The following is a 17,084-nucleotide window of genomic DNA, read 5'->3' on the forward strand; positions in this document are numbered from 1 at the left end:
TAAGGTGGTCATTGGCTGGTAGGTTGATTTGAACACCGCGATACTTTACAAACACTATGCTATTGGCAAAAATATATCCTCGTCTTCCTCCTACTACGATTAAGCTTACACAACCAGTGAAAGAGAGTAAAGAATGTTTGAGCTTAATGATCTGTCGACATCGAAGTTATTAGAGACGTAACATTAGCTAAGTTAGGAAACAACGAGATTTTTTGTGCTGGTCAGGGAAGAGAGGGGGTTCAGTGACGAAACCGGGAATGGTCTTGTTCAAGGAGCCGTCGTGGTATTAGCGTGAAGTGGTTTACAGCAAGAACAAGAAACCTAAATCAGGATGACCTGACAGCTATTTGTAGCCTAACCCTCCCAAATAGCTACCCATTCTTAAGGAATGCACTGCCTCACTCAATTCCCAGTTACATAAGGATCTAGACTTCAAATGTGGAGTCCCAACTAAGGTGCAGCTTAATACTGTTCACAAATACAATACTTAGACTGAACTGAACGTCAAGTTAATTGTATGAAAACACTTGTAGGACTGACTGGGGACAAAACTCCAGGCACCTTATTTAGTGTGGCATTTGGCTGCTCGCCATCGAACCATGTAATGGAGATATTCTCCTTCTCGAAGCTGCAGAGTAAATACGAAACGGACAAGCGAGTACGGTGCGACGTAAATTCAAGCCAATCCCTGTGAGCTGATGCGGCACGACGCAAGAAAACCAGATTCAGAATTACAAAGAGCACTAAGTTCTACCCACAAATGCAACAATAGAATAGTAGTAACCAGAGATTAGTAAATTTAGACTAGTCTTGGAAAGCTCTGCATCTTTTGCCAACAGCACTGGCTGTGAAAACTCCGAATTCCAATCCAGCTCACAGTATTAGTTTAGTTTGCCATGAAGATTCATTCCAGCCAAACTGAGTTACATACTGCACAACACACATAACATAACGTGAGCTCTGAGTAGTAATCTCGCCTTCGATGCTAACTCATTTTTTGGCAACTGTTGCTATAAATTCTAATGAAAAAAATAACTACCGCTCAGTACGTCCCCATTCATAAACCTAAAATGGCTTTCTCCACAGAAAATCAGTATCACAGGTAGCGAACAGTATCTGCACGGATTAAACTGTAATGTAGCAGAGTACACGCCGAGACGGAAAAACGTAGAAGAACGGCAATTATTTCGCAAGCAGGGAAATACCGAACTCATTAACTAGTAAAAATATAAAATTGCACCTGTCTCTTCGGAACGAAACGTCCGTGGCTGTGTTTACAGTTGCGAGGGAAAGCTCAGGAAACGAGTAATATGCAGCCGAGCAGCGGAACATAGCATTGGTCACGCAATGAACTGGTTGGCGGCGACGATGAGTCTTGTAGCAATGCCTTATCCGTCCTAGATTACTTCCTGCACGTCTTCCTGCGGCCAGAAATGCGTGTTATGACGCCGATGCTGATTCATCATGCTGAAGCAGTAAACACCTGGCGTGACATGAAAACTTTAGTCTTGCGCTATACGAGCTGCGTAACGCCATAGCTTAACATCGAGATAAGAAATTCGGTCTGAAACTCAAGCGGAAATGTTTCGAGTGGTACATCTTTCTGTCACTTGCCCTCCCCACAGATTTCTCCAATCTGGAAGTGCTTCACTATAGAAACGTACTCCATCGAACGAATAGTTGTGATCCTTTACTTATCAATCTATATTGGTGTACTGGTTAAGGCACTACACTCATATAAGAGGACAACAGGATTTTTTGTGGTTTCTCTCAAGCGCTTCAGATGAATGGTGCAGCAGTTTCATCAACAAAGACACAATCAGTTACAGTTCTCTTCCTTGTCCAAGCAAGCGCCTCGACGTCGATTGTACCACTCCTGGGTTTTCTGAAATGAGTCACTAAAAGTAATAGACGAATTTTGCTGTTCGGGCAACAAAATAACTGATGTGGCCCCAACAATCAAATGGCTCTGAGCACTATGGGACTTAACATCTGAGGTCATCAGTCCCCTAGAACTTAGACCTACTTAAACCTAACTAACCTAAGGACATCACACACATCCATGCCCAAGGCAGGATGCGAACCTGCGACCGTAGCGGTCGCGCGGTTCCAGATTGAAGCGCCTAGAACCGCTCGGCCACTGCAACAAGTGTCTGGCGCAGTTGTTAGATCTGCTAATGCTGCTACAATGGCAAAGTGAGTTTGAACATGATGTTATAGTCGGCGCACGAGAGATGAGATTAAGCATCTTGTGTGAGAGAGCAATGCTGGAGCCCATGCGCCTTCTAGCTTGATGACATTTTATTTGTTGCACCACCGCCCGGGATTAGCCGAGCGGTCTCAGGCGCTGCAGTCATGGACTGTGCGGCTGGTCCCGGCGGAGGTTCGAGTCCTCCCTCGGGCATGGATGTGTGTGTCTGTCCTTCGAATAATTTAGGTTACGTAGTGTGTAAGTTTAGGGACTGATGACCTTAGCAGTTAAGTCACATAGGATTTCACACACATTTGAACATTTCGAATTTTTTGCACTACTCTCGCAAGCTATTATCTACTGTTCGGAGTGGCGCAGCTAGTAGATTTTCTGATCCTTTCATGGTCGAGTCGAATTTAGTTGTTGAACCGTCACTAGTCGTTTGGCCCCTAAGTACTTCTAAGAATAATCCGTGCCAAGTGACTGTGGCTGACACAAATAACTTTCAAAGTGAGGGCTCTCCAGTCGTCGTACTTAAGGATGCGCCAAGGTTAAATATTATAAAACCAAACACACGGGGGGAGGGGGAGGGCAAAATGAAGTGTTGTGCCATTCTTAGGACTAACATTGTTATTTTGTACATACACATCTGCAGCTGCACTCCGCACATTACCTTGTGCTGTTTTCATCGCCCTCTCCCTCCCATTCCCTGCCCCGTTTGGGAAAGAGGCACGGAAATAACAGCTACCGTTACGTGTACGCATGAGCTTAAACTTCTCTAATTTTCTGTCTACTAATGTGAAATTTAAGTGGAAGGATGTAGCATGTTCCTAGAATGGCCTTGCGCTCTCAGAATTTTAGGAGTAAACATTTCATAACGCGTAATATATTAACTACACTGTCTTCTTTTACACACTTTGCACTAACTTGCAGCACTAAACGGACGGCTCTCAGCTAGAAACATTTAAGCTCGCAGGGACATGTAGATCACTCTGAATTTGGCATCGCACCCTAGAACATTGGAAATATTAAACATATAGCTAGAATCTCCTTGCTGATCATGAAGCGCGTTTAAGTATCCTTTAGACTACACAGAAATAGTTGTTGAATTCGAACATCAACATGCTTTAAAGGCAAGTAGTGATTTCAAAGTGAAATAGGCCTTGTCATTGATATATAACAACAAAAGACCATCAGTGCAGCAATTATCTTAAGAACTAATACCAGTATTATGCATATCAGAGAAATCTTTTACACTGTTGAACTGCTTTCTGACAATTCTGTTCACATTATTTTCAAAATTTTCAATGTCACCACAACAGGTTCCGCTAGCACTTTGAACTTGTTAAAAAGACGCTGATCCTTAGGCGAAGACTTACAACTCGTACACGAATTTTTTGCGCTCTTGAGACACTAGTCCCCTGAAGAGAAAATCATATGAGCAGACAATCCGAAAAGTAGATTTCTAGGGAATCAAACGTTCGTCACACGTGCCACATTCCAAAGTTTCCACTTAAGGTAGGAACCTATGATATCTTTTAGCAGACATGATTTACATGTTGTTCTCAGCTAAGTTCAAATTCGTAATAAATTCCTAATATGTTAACAGATTTAATTTCAGTATCTTTCTTCTCAGACAATTCTAAAAGACGTTGGAATTTCTATGACTTCCATGGGAGATCTAGTTCAATTGAAATCTAAGAAGGACCCAAGGATAGATCCCTGTAGAACATTAGTACGAGCTGCCACTAAGGGACAATGATTACAAGAATTGGACCGTCAGAGGAGAGATGTTTCGCAGCTTGGGAATGACGACAGCGCGATGATCTGACCTTGTTTCCCACTCCCGATGTCGCTAAGACAACGTGGCCGTGGCAGCGCACGAAGGCCGGAAGGCGCAAGCGCAAAGAAAGCGGCGCGTTTCGTCATGGCGCATTGTTTGCGCGGGAAACAGGGCAACGCTGCCATTAGCAACCACTTTCTCCCACTACATGCCACAGTCCACAACTTAATTAACGCCTTCCACTTGACTCTTATCACGGTGTAGTAGTTCAGATGCACTAAAGTGTGCGACATTCTTTCTTACTTTTTCTCCCCGCAGCATATGCACTATTCCCCTTATCTTACGAACGATCTCTGTTACTAACGTCCATCGAAGAAATCGGCATACATACACGGTAGCTTTATGCAACCAGGAAGATGAGCACTGGATTCTTTTGCAGCATCTACTGACAGTGCTTTACCACCACTAAGTTAGGTGACATCACGGTTAAACACTGGGCTCGTATAAGTTAGGAGGCTGAGTTCAAATCGTCTCCAGGCCATCCTAATTTAGGATTTTCATAATTTCTCATATCACTTCAGGTGCTTGCCTAGAGATTCTGCTCGGCATGCTCCTCGGCATGGCCTACCGTTTTCAGTTTCATGAATGAGACTAGTTTTCAGAAATGCAATACAAGGTGAAGAAATAGGGAATTGCTGTCCGATATGGTTTTCCTATATTACCAACTATCAAACAACTTTCCAATATCTGGGGTATCTATAAGCAGCAATTTAACGTGCAACGACCACCAAATCTGTGAGAAAACCTGGCCTCAGAATGACATTATATGAAAGAATTCTGATAAATTGTAGTTTATCCACGACCGAGTTCTCTTAACAAAACGCATGTCCCACGATTCCTCAGTATTATTTACAACTCATTAATCCTTACTATGCTCGATTATCAGAATATCCAGAGGAAAGCTACGTCATTCATTACGACTTTTAATCACAAGTACGTCCCAAAAACGTGCTCAAAGTTCTATGATAAAATTGAATCAAAATTGAACTTACCATCGACGTCGAGACCGTAAGTCCAACTGGATCGAATATCAGCACCTCAGTCCCCTCCAATAATTCTTTCCCGCATCCAGCATATTTCCCATAACATTGTTTCTAATTCCACAACTTTATCCTCCCACCTAGTATATGACCAGGAACCACCAGAATACAACAAAGGACACACAGTATCAACGTCAGGTCATGAATACCTCGCAGTTTCATCCTGTTAAAATTTATTTTTTATTTATTTTACTTTTTTCAAACAAACGCTGAAGGCAGCCCCCTAAGGCCTTTAAGAAAGGTCAGTTCGTAGTAACTGATGGGAAGTAATCGAGTGAAACAGAAGCGAAATCTGGCATTCCCCAAGTAAGTATTATAGCCCTCTGCTGTTCCTAATCTATACAAATGATTTAGAAGTCAAATTGAGCAGCCCTCTAAGACTGTTAACAGATAACGCTGTCGTTTACCGTTTAGTAAAGTCAACAGAAGATCAAAATCAATTTCAAAATGATTTAGACACGATATTTGTATGATGGGAAAAGTCGCAGTTCACGAAACAACAAAAAGTGTGAGGTCCTCTACAAGAGTATTAAAAGGAATCGGTTATATATCGGTTACACGATAAATCATACAACGACTCAACTAAATACCTACGGTTGAATAATATGGAATTGTTTACCAAGAAGTAATGGAAGAATTCAAAAATGAAAAAAATCTAGGAATTAGAATTACGAACAACTTAAATTGGAACTATCACATAGAAAATGTTATGGGGAAGGCGAACAAAAGAGTGCGTTTTATTGTAGAAACAGTTAGAAGTTGCAACAATTCTTCTGAAGAGGCTACGTGCACTACACTTGTGCGTCCTCTGCTAGAGTATTGGTGCGCGGCGCGGGATCCTAAGATAGAATTGACACAGGACATCGAAAACGTTCAAGGAGACGCAACTCATTTTGTATTATCGCGAAATAGAGGAGAGAGTATCACGGATTTGATACACGAATTGGGGTGGCAGTTACAGAAACAACGACATCTCTTGATGCGGCGAGACTTTTTCACGAAATTGCAGTCTCCAACGTTCTCCTCCGAATGCGACAATATTTTGTTGGCTCCCACCTATATAGGGAGAAAAGATCATTGTAACAAAATAAGAGAAATCAAAGATCGTACGGAGAGATTTAGGTCTTCGTTTTTCACGTGCTGTTCGAGATTGTAACGGTAGGGAAATAGTCTGAAAGTGGTTCGATGAATCCTCTGCCAAACACTTAAATGTGAGCTGCAGAGTAGTCCTGTAGATTTTGATTTAAGGATATTGTAAATGACGGATAACTGTACATAATCAGTTGGGAAAGGATGCGATGCAGAAGGAAATAGGCCGTGTCCTGTTGGCAGAATCCAACAATGGCATTCTCTTAAAGTAACGGAAAACCTATACATGAACGTCCGGGCTTAAATTTTTAGCCCAGACCTCCCGTATCGTAGGTATGCGCCACATCGTTTAGTAATAAAGTCCAATGAATGTTGATATTAAAAAGGCGTTAACACTCATGCAAAAAACTTATTCTTAATAGTCCAACAGTGCACGTTCGGTAGCAAATCAAGAAACATGTCATTTCTACCTACATACATCTTGCATAACGATTATGACGGTAAAATTAGAGGAACTGGTGTTCATACGCTGGCGTGCAGTCGTTCCTCCAGCACAGGAACTGATGGGGTAGGTGAGAACGAATCATTTTGGTGGTTGTGCTATGCACAGAAAAGTAAAAAAGAAGGTACAACATACGGTGCAAAAGGCAGCTGCAGCACTGAAAATGCAGTCGATAAAAGCGTTGTGCTGACGAAGATATAAACACGATACGCATGGGCGTCCACAGAAATTTTTCAAATTGGGACAATACTCTGAAATTGATTCATAACTGGAACAGTTACTTTGACTACGTATACTGCCTCAAGAACTAGATTTTAACAAGAATTACATGAAACGTGATGTATCTTAAACGATGAATAGATATGCATTCATTGTTTTAGGCAGAATATTTTCATGGCAGAATGGTAGGCATTTCTCAAATGGTTCAAATGGCGCTGAGCACTATGTGACTTAACTTCTGAGGTCAGCAGTCCCCTACAACTTAGAACTACTTAAACCTAACTAACCTAAGGACATCACACACATCCATGCCCGAGGCAGGATTCGAACCTGCGACCGTAGCGGTCGCTCCGTTCCAGACTGTAGCGCCTAGAGCCGCTCGGCCACTCCGGCCGGCAGGCATGTCTCATTCGTACGAGATAATTAAATACTTAAGAAAATACATTTTTAAATATTTATCACCAGAGGTGGAATATTAGAATATGTTTGATATGGATAGTTATGTTTATATCATCACCCTGAAATGTATCTCATATCTGCGTTAAAAAATCTCAAAGTTGTAGTTACACCGTACAGTATTACGATCATATACGTGCACAACATATATTTCTCTTAATTATGGTACCTTCATTATCCAGCATGATGTGACCCACATGACAACGATATTTTATATACAGTGGAGAATGGAGAACTGAAACTTAAAAATCTGTAATAGAAAAATAAGAGAATTATGGAGAGGACACTGTTTGAATGCAACAAAAAGAAAAAAAATGCCAAATTAATACTACTAAATTATAAAAACGGAAAGAAACTTTTAAAAACCACAAAATATCCTTTTGTAGCAATGCTACAATTACGTGAAAACCTTGTAATAAATATAAACTCTATACCCTGAAGTTCCGGAAAGGGGTAAGTGCACCCTATAACCCGGGGGGTTGGTGACGCCTATGGACTATTAATGTTAACTGTACATGGCTGAGAGCGCGAAATGCACTTGGCATAAATAAAGCTGTATAAAAGGTGGTCGGTTGGTGTACGTCGTCAAGTTGTTGTTGTGGTCTTCAGTCGTGAGACTGGTTTGATGCAGCTCTCCATGCTACTCTATCCTGTGCAAGCTTCTTCATCTCCCAGTACCTACTGCAACCTATCCCTTTTGAATCTGCTTAGTGTATTCATCTCTTGGTCTCCCTCTACGATTTTTACCCTCCACGCTGCCCTAAAAAAAAATGGTTCAAATGGCTCTGAGCACTATGCGACTTAACTTCTGAGGTCATCAGTCGCCTAGAACTTAGAACTAATGAAACCTAACTAACCTAAGGACATCACACACATCCATGCCCGAGGCAGGATTCGAACCTGCGACCCTAGCGGTCACGCGGTTCCAGACTGAAGCGCCTTTAACCGCACGGCCACACCGGCCGGCACGCTGCCCTCCAATACTAAATTGGTGATCCCTTGATGCCTCAAAACATGTCCTAACAACCGATCCCTTCTTCTAGTCAAGTTGTTCCACAAACTTCTCTTCTCCGCATTCCTATTCAATACCTCCTCATTAGTTATGTGCTCTACCCATCTAATCTTCAGCATTCCTCTGTAGCACCACATTTCTAAAGCTTCTATTATTCTCTTCTTGTCCAAACTATTTATCGTCCATGTTTCACTTCCATACATGGCTACACTCCATACAAATACTTTCAGAAACGACTTCCTGACACTTAAATCTATATTCGATGTTAACAAATTTCTTTTCTTCAGAAACACTTTCCTTGCCATTGCCAGTCTACATTTTGTATCCTCTCTACTTCGACCATCCTCAAGTAAGTTTCACTATTTCTGGAACATTCGAATGTCCAGACGATTAAAAGGGGCCAGGGAGCACAACTCACAAAAACTGTGCCCCTCTTGTTGCAGACGATGTGCTGGTTGGCAGTGTCGGTACGCACTGCACCTGCGGGACCATACAGCGGTAACGGCGGAGGCGGCTATAGCAGAGGCGGTGGCGGTAATGGCTACAGCGGGGGCGGCGGGGGCGGCAACGGCTACAGCGGGGGCGGCGGTGGTGGCAACGGCTACAGCGGAGGCGGCGGAGGCTTCGGCGGCGGCGGCGGCGGTGGCGGCGGCGGTGGCTACAGCCCGCCACTCCCCAACGGGTACGCGCCGCCTCCTGCCGTCGACACGCAGTACGGCGCGCCAGCGCAGGCGCCGGTCATCCACAAGCACGTGTACGTGCACGTGCCGCCTCCAGAGCCCACGTACGCGGCGCCCAGGAAGCCGCAGCCTCCGCCGCCGCCCCCACAGAAGCACTACAAGATCGTGTTCATCAAGGCGCCCGCGCCGCCGCCGCCCACGGTGCCGGACCTGCCGCCCATCGCGCCGCCCCCCGAACAGAAGACGCTCATCTACGTGCTCGTCAAGAAGCCCGAGGAGCCGCCCGAGATCACCATCCCCACGCCCGCGCCCACACAGCCTTCCAAGCCGGAAGTTTACTTCATTCGCTACAAAACACAAGTAAGTGCGTATTTACATTAAACAGACATTTTAAAGAGTTGGTCTACTGCTGTAAACTAAAGCGCACAGCGCTAGGTTTCGAGGTCGACTGGAGAGACAGACTCCTCAGATCAACATATGTCGATCTAGCCAAAGGTACGGCGCTTGAGCAAGCAGTAAAGGAAACAAAAGAAAAATTTGGAGTAGGAATTAAAATCCATGGAGAAGAAAACTTTGAGGTTCGCCGATGACATTGTAATTCTGTCAGAGACAGCAAAGGACTTGGAAGAGCAGCTGAACGGAAAGGACATGGTCTTGAATGGAGGATATAAGATGAACATCAACAAGTTAGCTTTATGACTCTTTTTACTGATGACAGATTGTATTTAACCGAATCAGATGATGGCACGCGCTAGTGAAAGTCGCAAAGAGCACAGTTTGAATATTCCGTCACTCTACCATCTGGTGAGCAAGATGTATGAGACAGGCTAAATACCCTCAGACTTCAAGAAGAATATAATAATTCCAATCCCAAAGAAAGCAGGTGTCAACAGGTGTGAAAATTATCGAACTATCAGTTTAATAAGCCACTGCTGCAAAATACTAACAAGAATTCTTTACAGACGAATGGAAAAACTGGTAGAAGCCGACCTCGGGGAAGATCAGTTTGGATTCCGTAGAAATGTTGGAACACGCGAAGCAATACTGACCCTACGACTTATCTTAGAAAATAGGTTAAGGAAAGGCAAACCTACGTTTCTACCATTTGTAGACTTGGAGAAAGATTTTGACAATGTTGACTGGTATACTCTCTTTCAAATTCTGTAGGTGGCAGGGGTAAAATACAGGGAGCGAAAGACTACTTACAATTTGTACAGAAACCAGATGGCAGTTATAAGAGTCGAGGGACATGAAAGGGAAGCAATGGTTGGGAAGGGAGTGAGACAGGGTTGTAGCCTCTCCCCGATGTTATTCAATCTGTATACTGAGCAAGCAGTGAAGGAAACAAAAGAAAAATTTGGAGTGGGAATTAAAATCCATCGAGAAGAAATAAAAACTTTGAGGTTCGCCGATGACATTGTAATTCTGTCAGAGACAGCAAAGGACCTGGAACAGCAGCTGACGGAATGGACATGGTCTTGAAAGGAGGATATAAGATGAACATCAACAAAAGCAAAACGCGAATAATGGAATGTAGTCGAATTAAATCGGGTGATGCTGTGGGAATTAGATTAGGAAATGAGACGCTTAAAGTAGTAAATCAGTGATGATGGTCGAAGTAGAGAGGATATAAAACGTAGACTGGCAATGCCAAGGAAAGCATTTCTGAAGAAGAGAAATTTGTTAACATCGAGTGTAGATTTAAGTGTCAGGAAGTCGTTTCTGAAAGTATTTGTATGGAGTGTAGCCATGTATGGAAGTGAAACATGGAAGATAAATAGTTTAGACAAGAAGAGAATAGAAGCTTTCGAAATGTGGTGCTACAGAAGAATGCTGAAGATTATATGGGTAGATCACATAACTAATGAGGAGGTATTGAATAGAATTGGAGAGAAGAGAAATTTGTGGCACAACTTGACTAGAAGAAGGGATCGGTTGGTAGGGCATATTCTGAGGCATCAAGGGATCACCAATTTAGTGTTGGAGGGCAGCGTGGAGGCTAAAAATCGCAGAGGGAGACCGAGAGATGAATACACCAAGGAGATTCAGGAGGATGTAGGTTGCAGTAGGTACTGGGAGATGAAGAACCTTGCACAGGATAGAGTAGCATGGAGAGCTGCATCAAACCAGTTTCTGGACTGAAGACCACAACAACAACAAGACCAAAATTATGCCACCCGCAAGAAGTAAAGAACGTAGTTACTAGCCGGCCACGATGCACTCAGCCTCCCTTGGCCGTCATCGGATACACGCAGTGATGTTGCAGTAAACAAGTATAGTAGTGACTCAGGAAAGCGCATCGCACTATGAATGATTTGGAGACAGCTGTGCACGTACTATCAAGTGTTTCAGCGTGTCCTCGTGAAATATCTCGATAAGAACTCAAGATAAGCCGACTGAAGCGCACTCACTCTCAGGTGTAGTAATATTTTGGTCGACTAACACTGAAACTCAAGATGGTTGGGCGAGAACATTTGAGGATATGAGGATAACGAAAACCAATACTGATAGTGTGATATACTAACCAGCATATGTATAGCGCAATGCTGTTCTCCTTACTCTTGGGCCGGCTGGAGTGACCGAGCGGTTCTAGGCGCTACAGTCTGGAGCTGCGCGACCGCTACGGTCGCAGGTTTGATTCCTGCCTCGGGGGTGGATGTGTGTGGTGTCCTTAGGTTAGTTAGGTTTAAGTACTTCTAAGTTCTAGGGGACTGATGACCTCAAAAGTTAAGTCCCATAGTGCTCAGAGCCATCTGAGCCTTACTCTTGTGTTTCTCATCTCCACCTCAGAATAGACAGTTAATACACAAAACAACACAAAATTCCTTAACTTTCGCAAGCAGAAGACATAGTTTTACGGTGTTATAGTGGACGGAAGGGACATCTGGTACAGTAACAAAATAATGCAGAATCAGCAACAAGCAAGCATCTATTATGTTCGGATCCCTAAAAAATGGGAATAAAGTTACAGAAAAAGAGAAAATCTGAGAAAGATAATGTGGAAAATAAGAATATTCGAAGTTTCTTCTTAATGTCCGAAAAGAATTAAAACTGGTTGTTCATTCGTTACATCTATAACCCTTCTGAAATTAACTTATTTTTGTTAAAACAATACTGATGTAATCAGTTATTGGACATCGAAAACGGACAGAACTTAGTTTCGCGTACAGGTCATAGTTCGCATAATCGTGTATTCTCTCTGTTTTAACAATTTAATGGTTCAAATGGCTCTGAGCACTATGGGACTTAACTGCTGTGATCACCAGTCCCCTAGAACTTAGAAGTACTTAAACCTAACTAACCTAAGGACATCACACATATCCATGCCCGAGGCAGGATTCGAACCTGCGACCGTAGCGGTCGCGCGATTCCAGACTGAAGCGTCTAGAACCGCTCGACCACTCCGACCGGCAACAAGTTAATCTAATATAATAATAACTGATCGAATATTAAACCAGTAAATAAGAAGAAATGACGAAAAATGAAAGTGAGACAGGAAAAACAGCCATAAATATCCTTTATTGTTAAAGTCGACCACTGAGCTGATTTTCAGTAGTCCTTTTCCACTGTTTCAGTCTGCGACTAGTACAACTGCAGAGGTAGTTCGATGTAGTTTTCCCTGGCTCTTCCTCCACTGTTTCATCGCTGCACCAGTCTATCCACTATATCATCTTTTTCAGCGACCTCTCCCACGTACCGAGGCTAGTTTTCTCGCCTTGTTCTCTGTTCGTGCCCCTAGTGTAGTGTTTTCCTTTTCGTGTCAGTGTCCCCGATGTGCCAGTGGTCCATTTCTCACCTCCGTAAAGCAGTACACTGTAAAAGAAACTTTATTTATTTACTCTGCTGCCCATTCTGACATTATTTGAGGAACACAGTTTCCTTCGCTTAGTAACGGCCTGTAGAACCCTTTACAGTTGTGCATATAGCGTTCGATCCGGAACTAGTCAACTTCGAACCTAGTGGCGCAAGTAATTCTCATCATCGGTATGCAGCGGTGGCATACAGTTTCAGATCGTTAGACGGTGCCCCACTGTCCTGGATTAGATCCCAATCCTCTCAGCAATGTCTACTGGGTGAGAGCGTACGCAGCACATGGATAGACGATGCTCAATGTCACACCTAGGCAAGAGAAAGTAACCTACTACCACACAAATGCATCTATCCTTTCCTTTCCTTTCATTCCCACGATCATCTACATCTACATTTATACTCCGCAAGCCACCAAACGGTGTGTGGCGGAGGGCACCTTACGTGCCACTGACATGACCTCCCTTTCCTGTTCCACTCGCGTATGGTTCGCGGGAAGAACGACTGCCGGAAAGCCTCCGTGCACGCTCGAATCTCTCTAATTTTACATTCGTGACCTCCTCGGGAGGTATAAGTAGGGGGAAGCAATATATTCGATACCTCATCCAGAAACGCACCCTCACGAAACCTGGACAGCAAGCTACACCGCAATGCAGAGCGCCTCTCTTGAAGGGTCTGCCACTTGAGCTTGCTAAAGATCTCCGTAACGCTATCACGCTTACCAAATAACCCTATGACGAAACGCGCCGCTCTTCTTTGGATCTTCTCTATCTCCTCTGTCAACCCGACCTGGTACGGATCCCACACTGATGAGCAATAGTCAAATATAGGTCGAACGAGTGTCTTGTAAGCCACCTCCTTTGTTGATGGACTACGTTTTCTAAGGACTCTCCCAATGAATCTCAAACTGTCACCCTCTTTACCAACAATTAATTTTATATGATCATTTCACTTCAAATCGTTCCGTACGCATACTCCCAGATATTTTACAGAAGTAACTGCTACCAGTGTTTGTTTCGCTATCATATACAGGGTGTTACAAAAAGGTACGGCCAAACTTTCAGGAAACATTCCTCACGCACAAAGAAAGAAAATATGTTATGTGGACATGTGTCCGGAAACGCTTATTTTCCATTTCCATGTTAGAGCTCATTTTATTACTTCTCTTCAAATCACATTACTCATGGAATGGAAACACACAGCAACAGAACGTACCAGCGTGCCTTCAAACAGTTTGTTACAGGAAATGTTCAAAATGTCCTCCGTTAGCGAGGATACATGCATCCACCCTCCGTCGCATGGAATCCCTGATGCACTGATGCAGCCCTGGAGAATGGCGTATTGTATCACAGCCGTCCACAATACGAGCACGAAGAGTCTCTACATTTGGTACCGGGGTTGCGTAGACAAGAGCTTTCAAATGCCCCCATAAATGAAAGTCAAGAGGGTTGAGGTCAGGAGAGCGTGGAGGTCACGGAATTGGTCCGCCTCTACCAATCCATCGGTCACCGAATCTGTTGTTGAGAAGCGTACGAACACTTCGACTGAAATGTTCAAGAGCTCCATCGTGCATGAACCAAATGTTGTGTCGTACTTGTAAAGGCACATGTTCTAGCAGCACAGGTAGAGTATCCCGTATGAAATCATGATAACGTGCTCCATTGAGCGTAGGTGGAAGAACATACTGACGAAACTAAAATGAGCTCTAACATGGAAATTAAGCGTTTCCGGACAGATGTCCACATAACATCTTTTCTTTATTTGTGTGTGAGGAATGTTTCCTGAAAGTTTGGCCGTACCTTTTTGTAACACACTGTAATCATACAATAAAGGATCCTTCTTTCTGTGTATTCGCAATACATTACATTTGTCTATGTTAAGGGCCAGTTGCCACTCCCTGCACCAAGTGCCTATCTGCTGCAGATCTTCCTGCAGATCTGGATACGATACGATAAGATGCAAAAGACGACACTATCCTGGAGTCTTCTGCACGACACACTCTCATATAATGAGCCGCTCTACCCCAGTGACTTAGGATGCCTCAGAAACACCTGTGAAATGAGTTACAACGTCCCAGTAGGAGCAAATACCAAGGCAGAGAACAGAATGAATGACCGCAAGTGCTTGGTGCCTGTTGCAGACTCAGGAGGGTGGCGGCCCGGGCGGCGCGTACGGACCTCCATCGCCGGCTGGCCCCAGCCCAGAATACGGCGCTCCAAGCGCCGGTGGCGGCGGCGGCGGCGGCGGCGGCGGCTCGGGCCCCTACTGAGACCTGCACCTCACAGCTCACATCGCATCACTCGCTCGTGTGTAGTTGTGAACACAGTTAGCTATAAACTGTTACTCATAGGTGGTGTTTTCAATCACTTTTGTTCATTTTTTAACTGTTTTTATACATACAACATGTAATAAATTTATTGTTTCTTAGAACATTGCATTTTTATTTTTATTTGTGATATACAGGTCGCTTCACGAAGACAGATCCTATTTCACATATTTTCATCGAAAAACTCTTTTACGTAGAAACACGGAATGACGCATTAAGTGACGCACCCAGAAGGGGAGGAGGAAACGAAATGAAACATCACGAGTTGAGACGGTACGTGATGTTACATCAGTGATTACGGTATCGAGTCAAGTTTACAAAGAACTTGGCAGTAGGAGTCTACTTATCAGTATGATATTCCTGAATTCCAGTCAATAATAGATATCCTCGGTGTAGCAAAGCAGCTTAAATCACTTAATAAAACCAAGGCCTCCGATCCAGATCGCAATACCAGTCAGGTTCCTTTGAGAGTATGCTGACACAATAGCTCCATATTTAGCAGTTATATACAACCGCTCGCTTACGGAAAGATCCGTACCTAAAGACTGGAAAGGATCGAGGGAGGACATAGAAGCAATTCAGAGGTGGGCTGCTAGATTTGTTACTGGTAGGTCTGATCATCACGCGAGTGTTACGGAAATGCTTCAGGAACTCGGGTGGGAGTCTCTGGAGGAAAGGAGGCGTTCTTTTCGTGAACCGCTACTGAGGAAATTTAGAGAACCAGCATTTGAGGTTGACTGCAATACAATTTTACTGCCGCCAACTTATATTTCGCGGAAAAGCCACAAAGATAAGATAAGAGAGATTAGGGCTCGTACAGAGGCATATAGGCAGTCATTTTTCCCTCGTTCTGTTTGGGAGTGGAACAGGGTAAGAAGATGCTAGTATTGGTACGATGTACCCTCCGCCACGCACCTTGTGGTGGATTGCGGAGTATGTATGTAGAAGTAGATGTAGATGTAGACTGGAAAGTTGCTCAAGTCACACCAATACCCAAAAAGGGAAATGGGAGTAATCCGCTGAATTACAGGCCCATATGACTAACGTCGATTTGCAGTAGTGATTTGGAGTATATACTGTGATCGAACATCATGAATTACCTCGAAGAAAACCATTTATTGACACATAGCACGGACTCAGAAAATATCCATCTTGTGAAACACAACCTCTTTATACTCATGAAGTAATGAGTGCTATCGACAGGGGATGTCAAATTGATTCCATATTTTTAGATTTCCTGAAGGCTGGATTCGTGATTTCCTGTCAGAAAGGTCACAGTTCGTAGTAATAGACGGCAAGTCAACGAGTAAAACAGAAGTAATATCCGACCTTCGCCAAGGAACTGCTGTAGGCCCTCTATTGTTCCTGATATACACTACTGGCCATTAAAATTACTACACCAAGAAGAAATGCAGATGATAAACGGGTATTCATTGGACAAATATATTATAATAGAACTGACATGTGCTTACATTTTCACGCAATTTGGGTGCATAGATCCTAAGAAATCAGTACCCAGAACAATCACCTCTGGCCGTAATAACGGCCTTGATGCGCCTGGGCATTGAGTCAAACAGAGCTTGGATGGTGTGTACAGGTACAGCTGCCCATGCAGCTTCAACACGATACCACAGTTCATCAAGACTAGTGACTGGAGTATTGTGACGAGCCAGTTGCTCGCTCACCATTGACCAGACGTTTTCAATTGGTGAGAGATGTGGAGAATGTGCTGGCCAGGGCAGCAGTCGAACATTTTCTGTATCCAGAAAGGCCCGTACGGGACCTGCAACATGTGGTCGTGCATTATCCTTCTGAAATGTAGGGTTTCGCAGGGATCGAATGAAGGGTAGAGCCACGGGTCTTAACACGTCTGAAATGTAACGTCCACTGTTCAAAGTGTCGTCAATGCGAACAAGAGG

At 43.7% G+C, this 17,084-nt stretch overlaps 1 protein-coding gene across 1 annotated transcript; it reads left to right on the forward strand.

The window, feature by feature from the left end:
* Positions 1 to 8,885: 8,885 nt before the first annotated feature.
* LOC126184366 (splicing factor, proline- and glutamine-rich-like) lies at positions 8,886 to 15,108 on the forward strand (the record flags this gene model as incomplete). The annotated part of the gene is made up of 2 exons (XM_049926749.1): positions 8,886 to 9,392; positions 14,980 to 15,108. Coding segments are annotated over 2 exons (636 nt in total), but the record flags the coding sequence as incomplete, so codon positions are not given.
* Between the last annotated feature and the right edge of the window lie 1,976 nt (positions 15,109 to 17,084).

The sequence above is a fragment of the Schistocerca cancellata genome, chromosome 4 (assembly GCF_023864275.1).
Source record: "Schistocerca cancellata isolate TAMUIC-IGC-003103 chromosome 4, iqSchCanc2.1, whole genome shotgun sequence".
In the NCBI taxonomy this organism is placed as follows: Eukaryota; Metazoa; Arthropoda; class Insecta; order Orthoptera; family Acrididae; genus Schistocerca; species Schistocerca cancellata.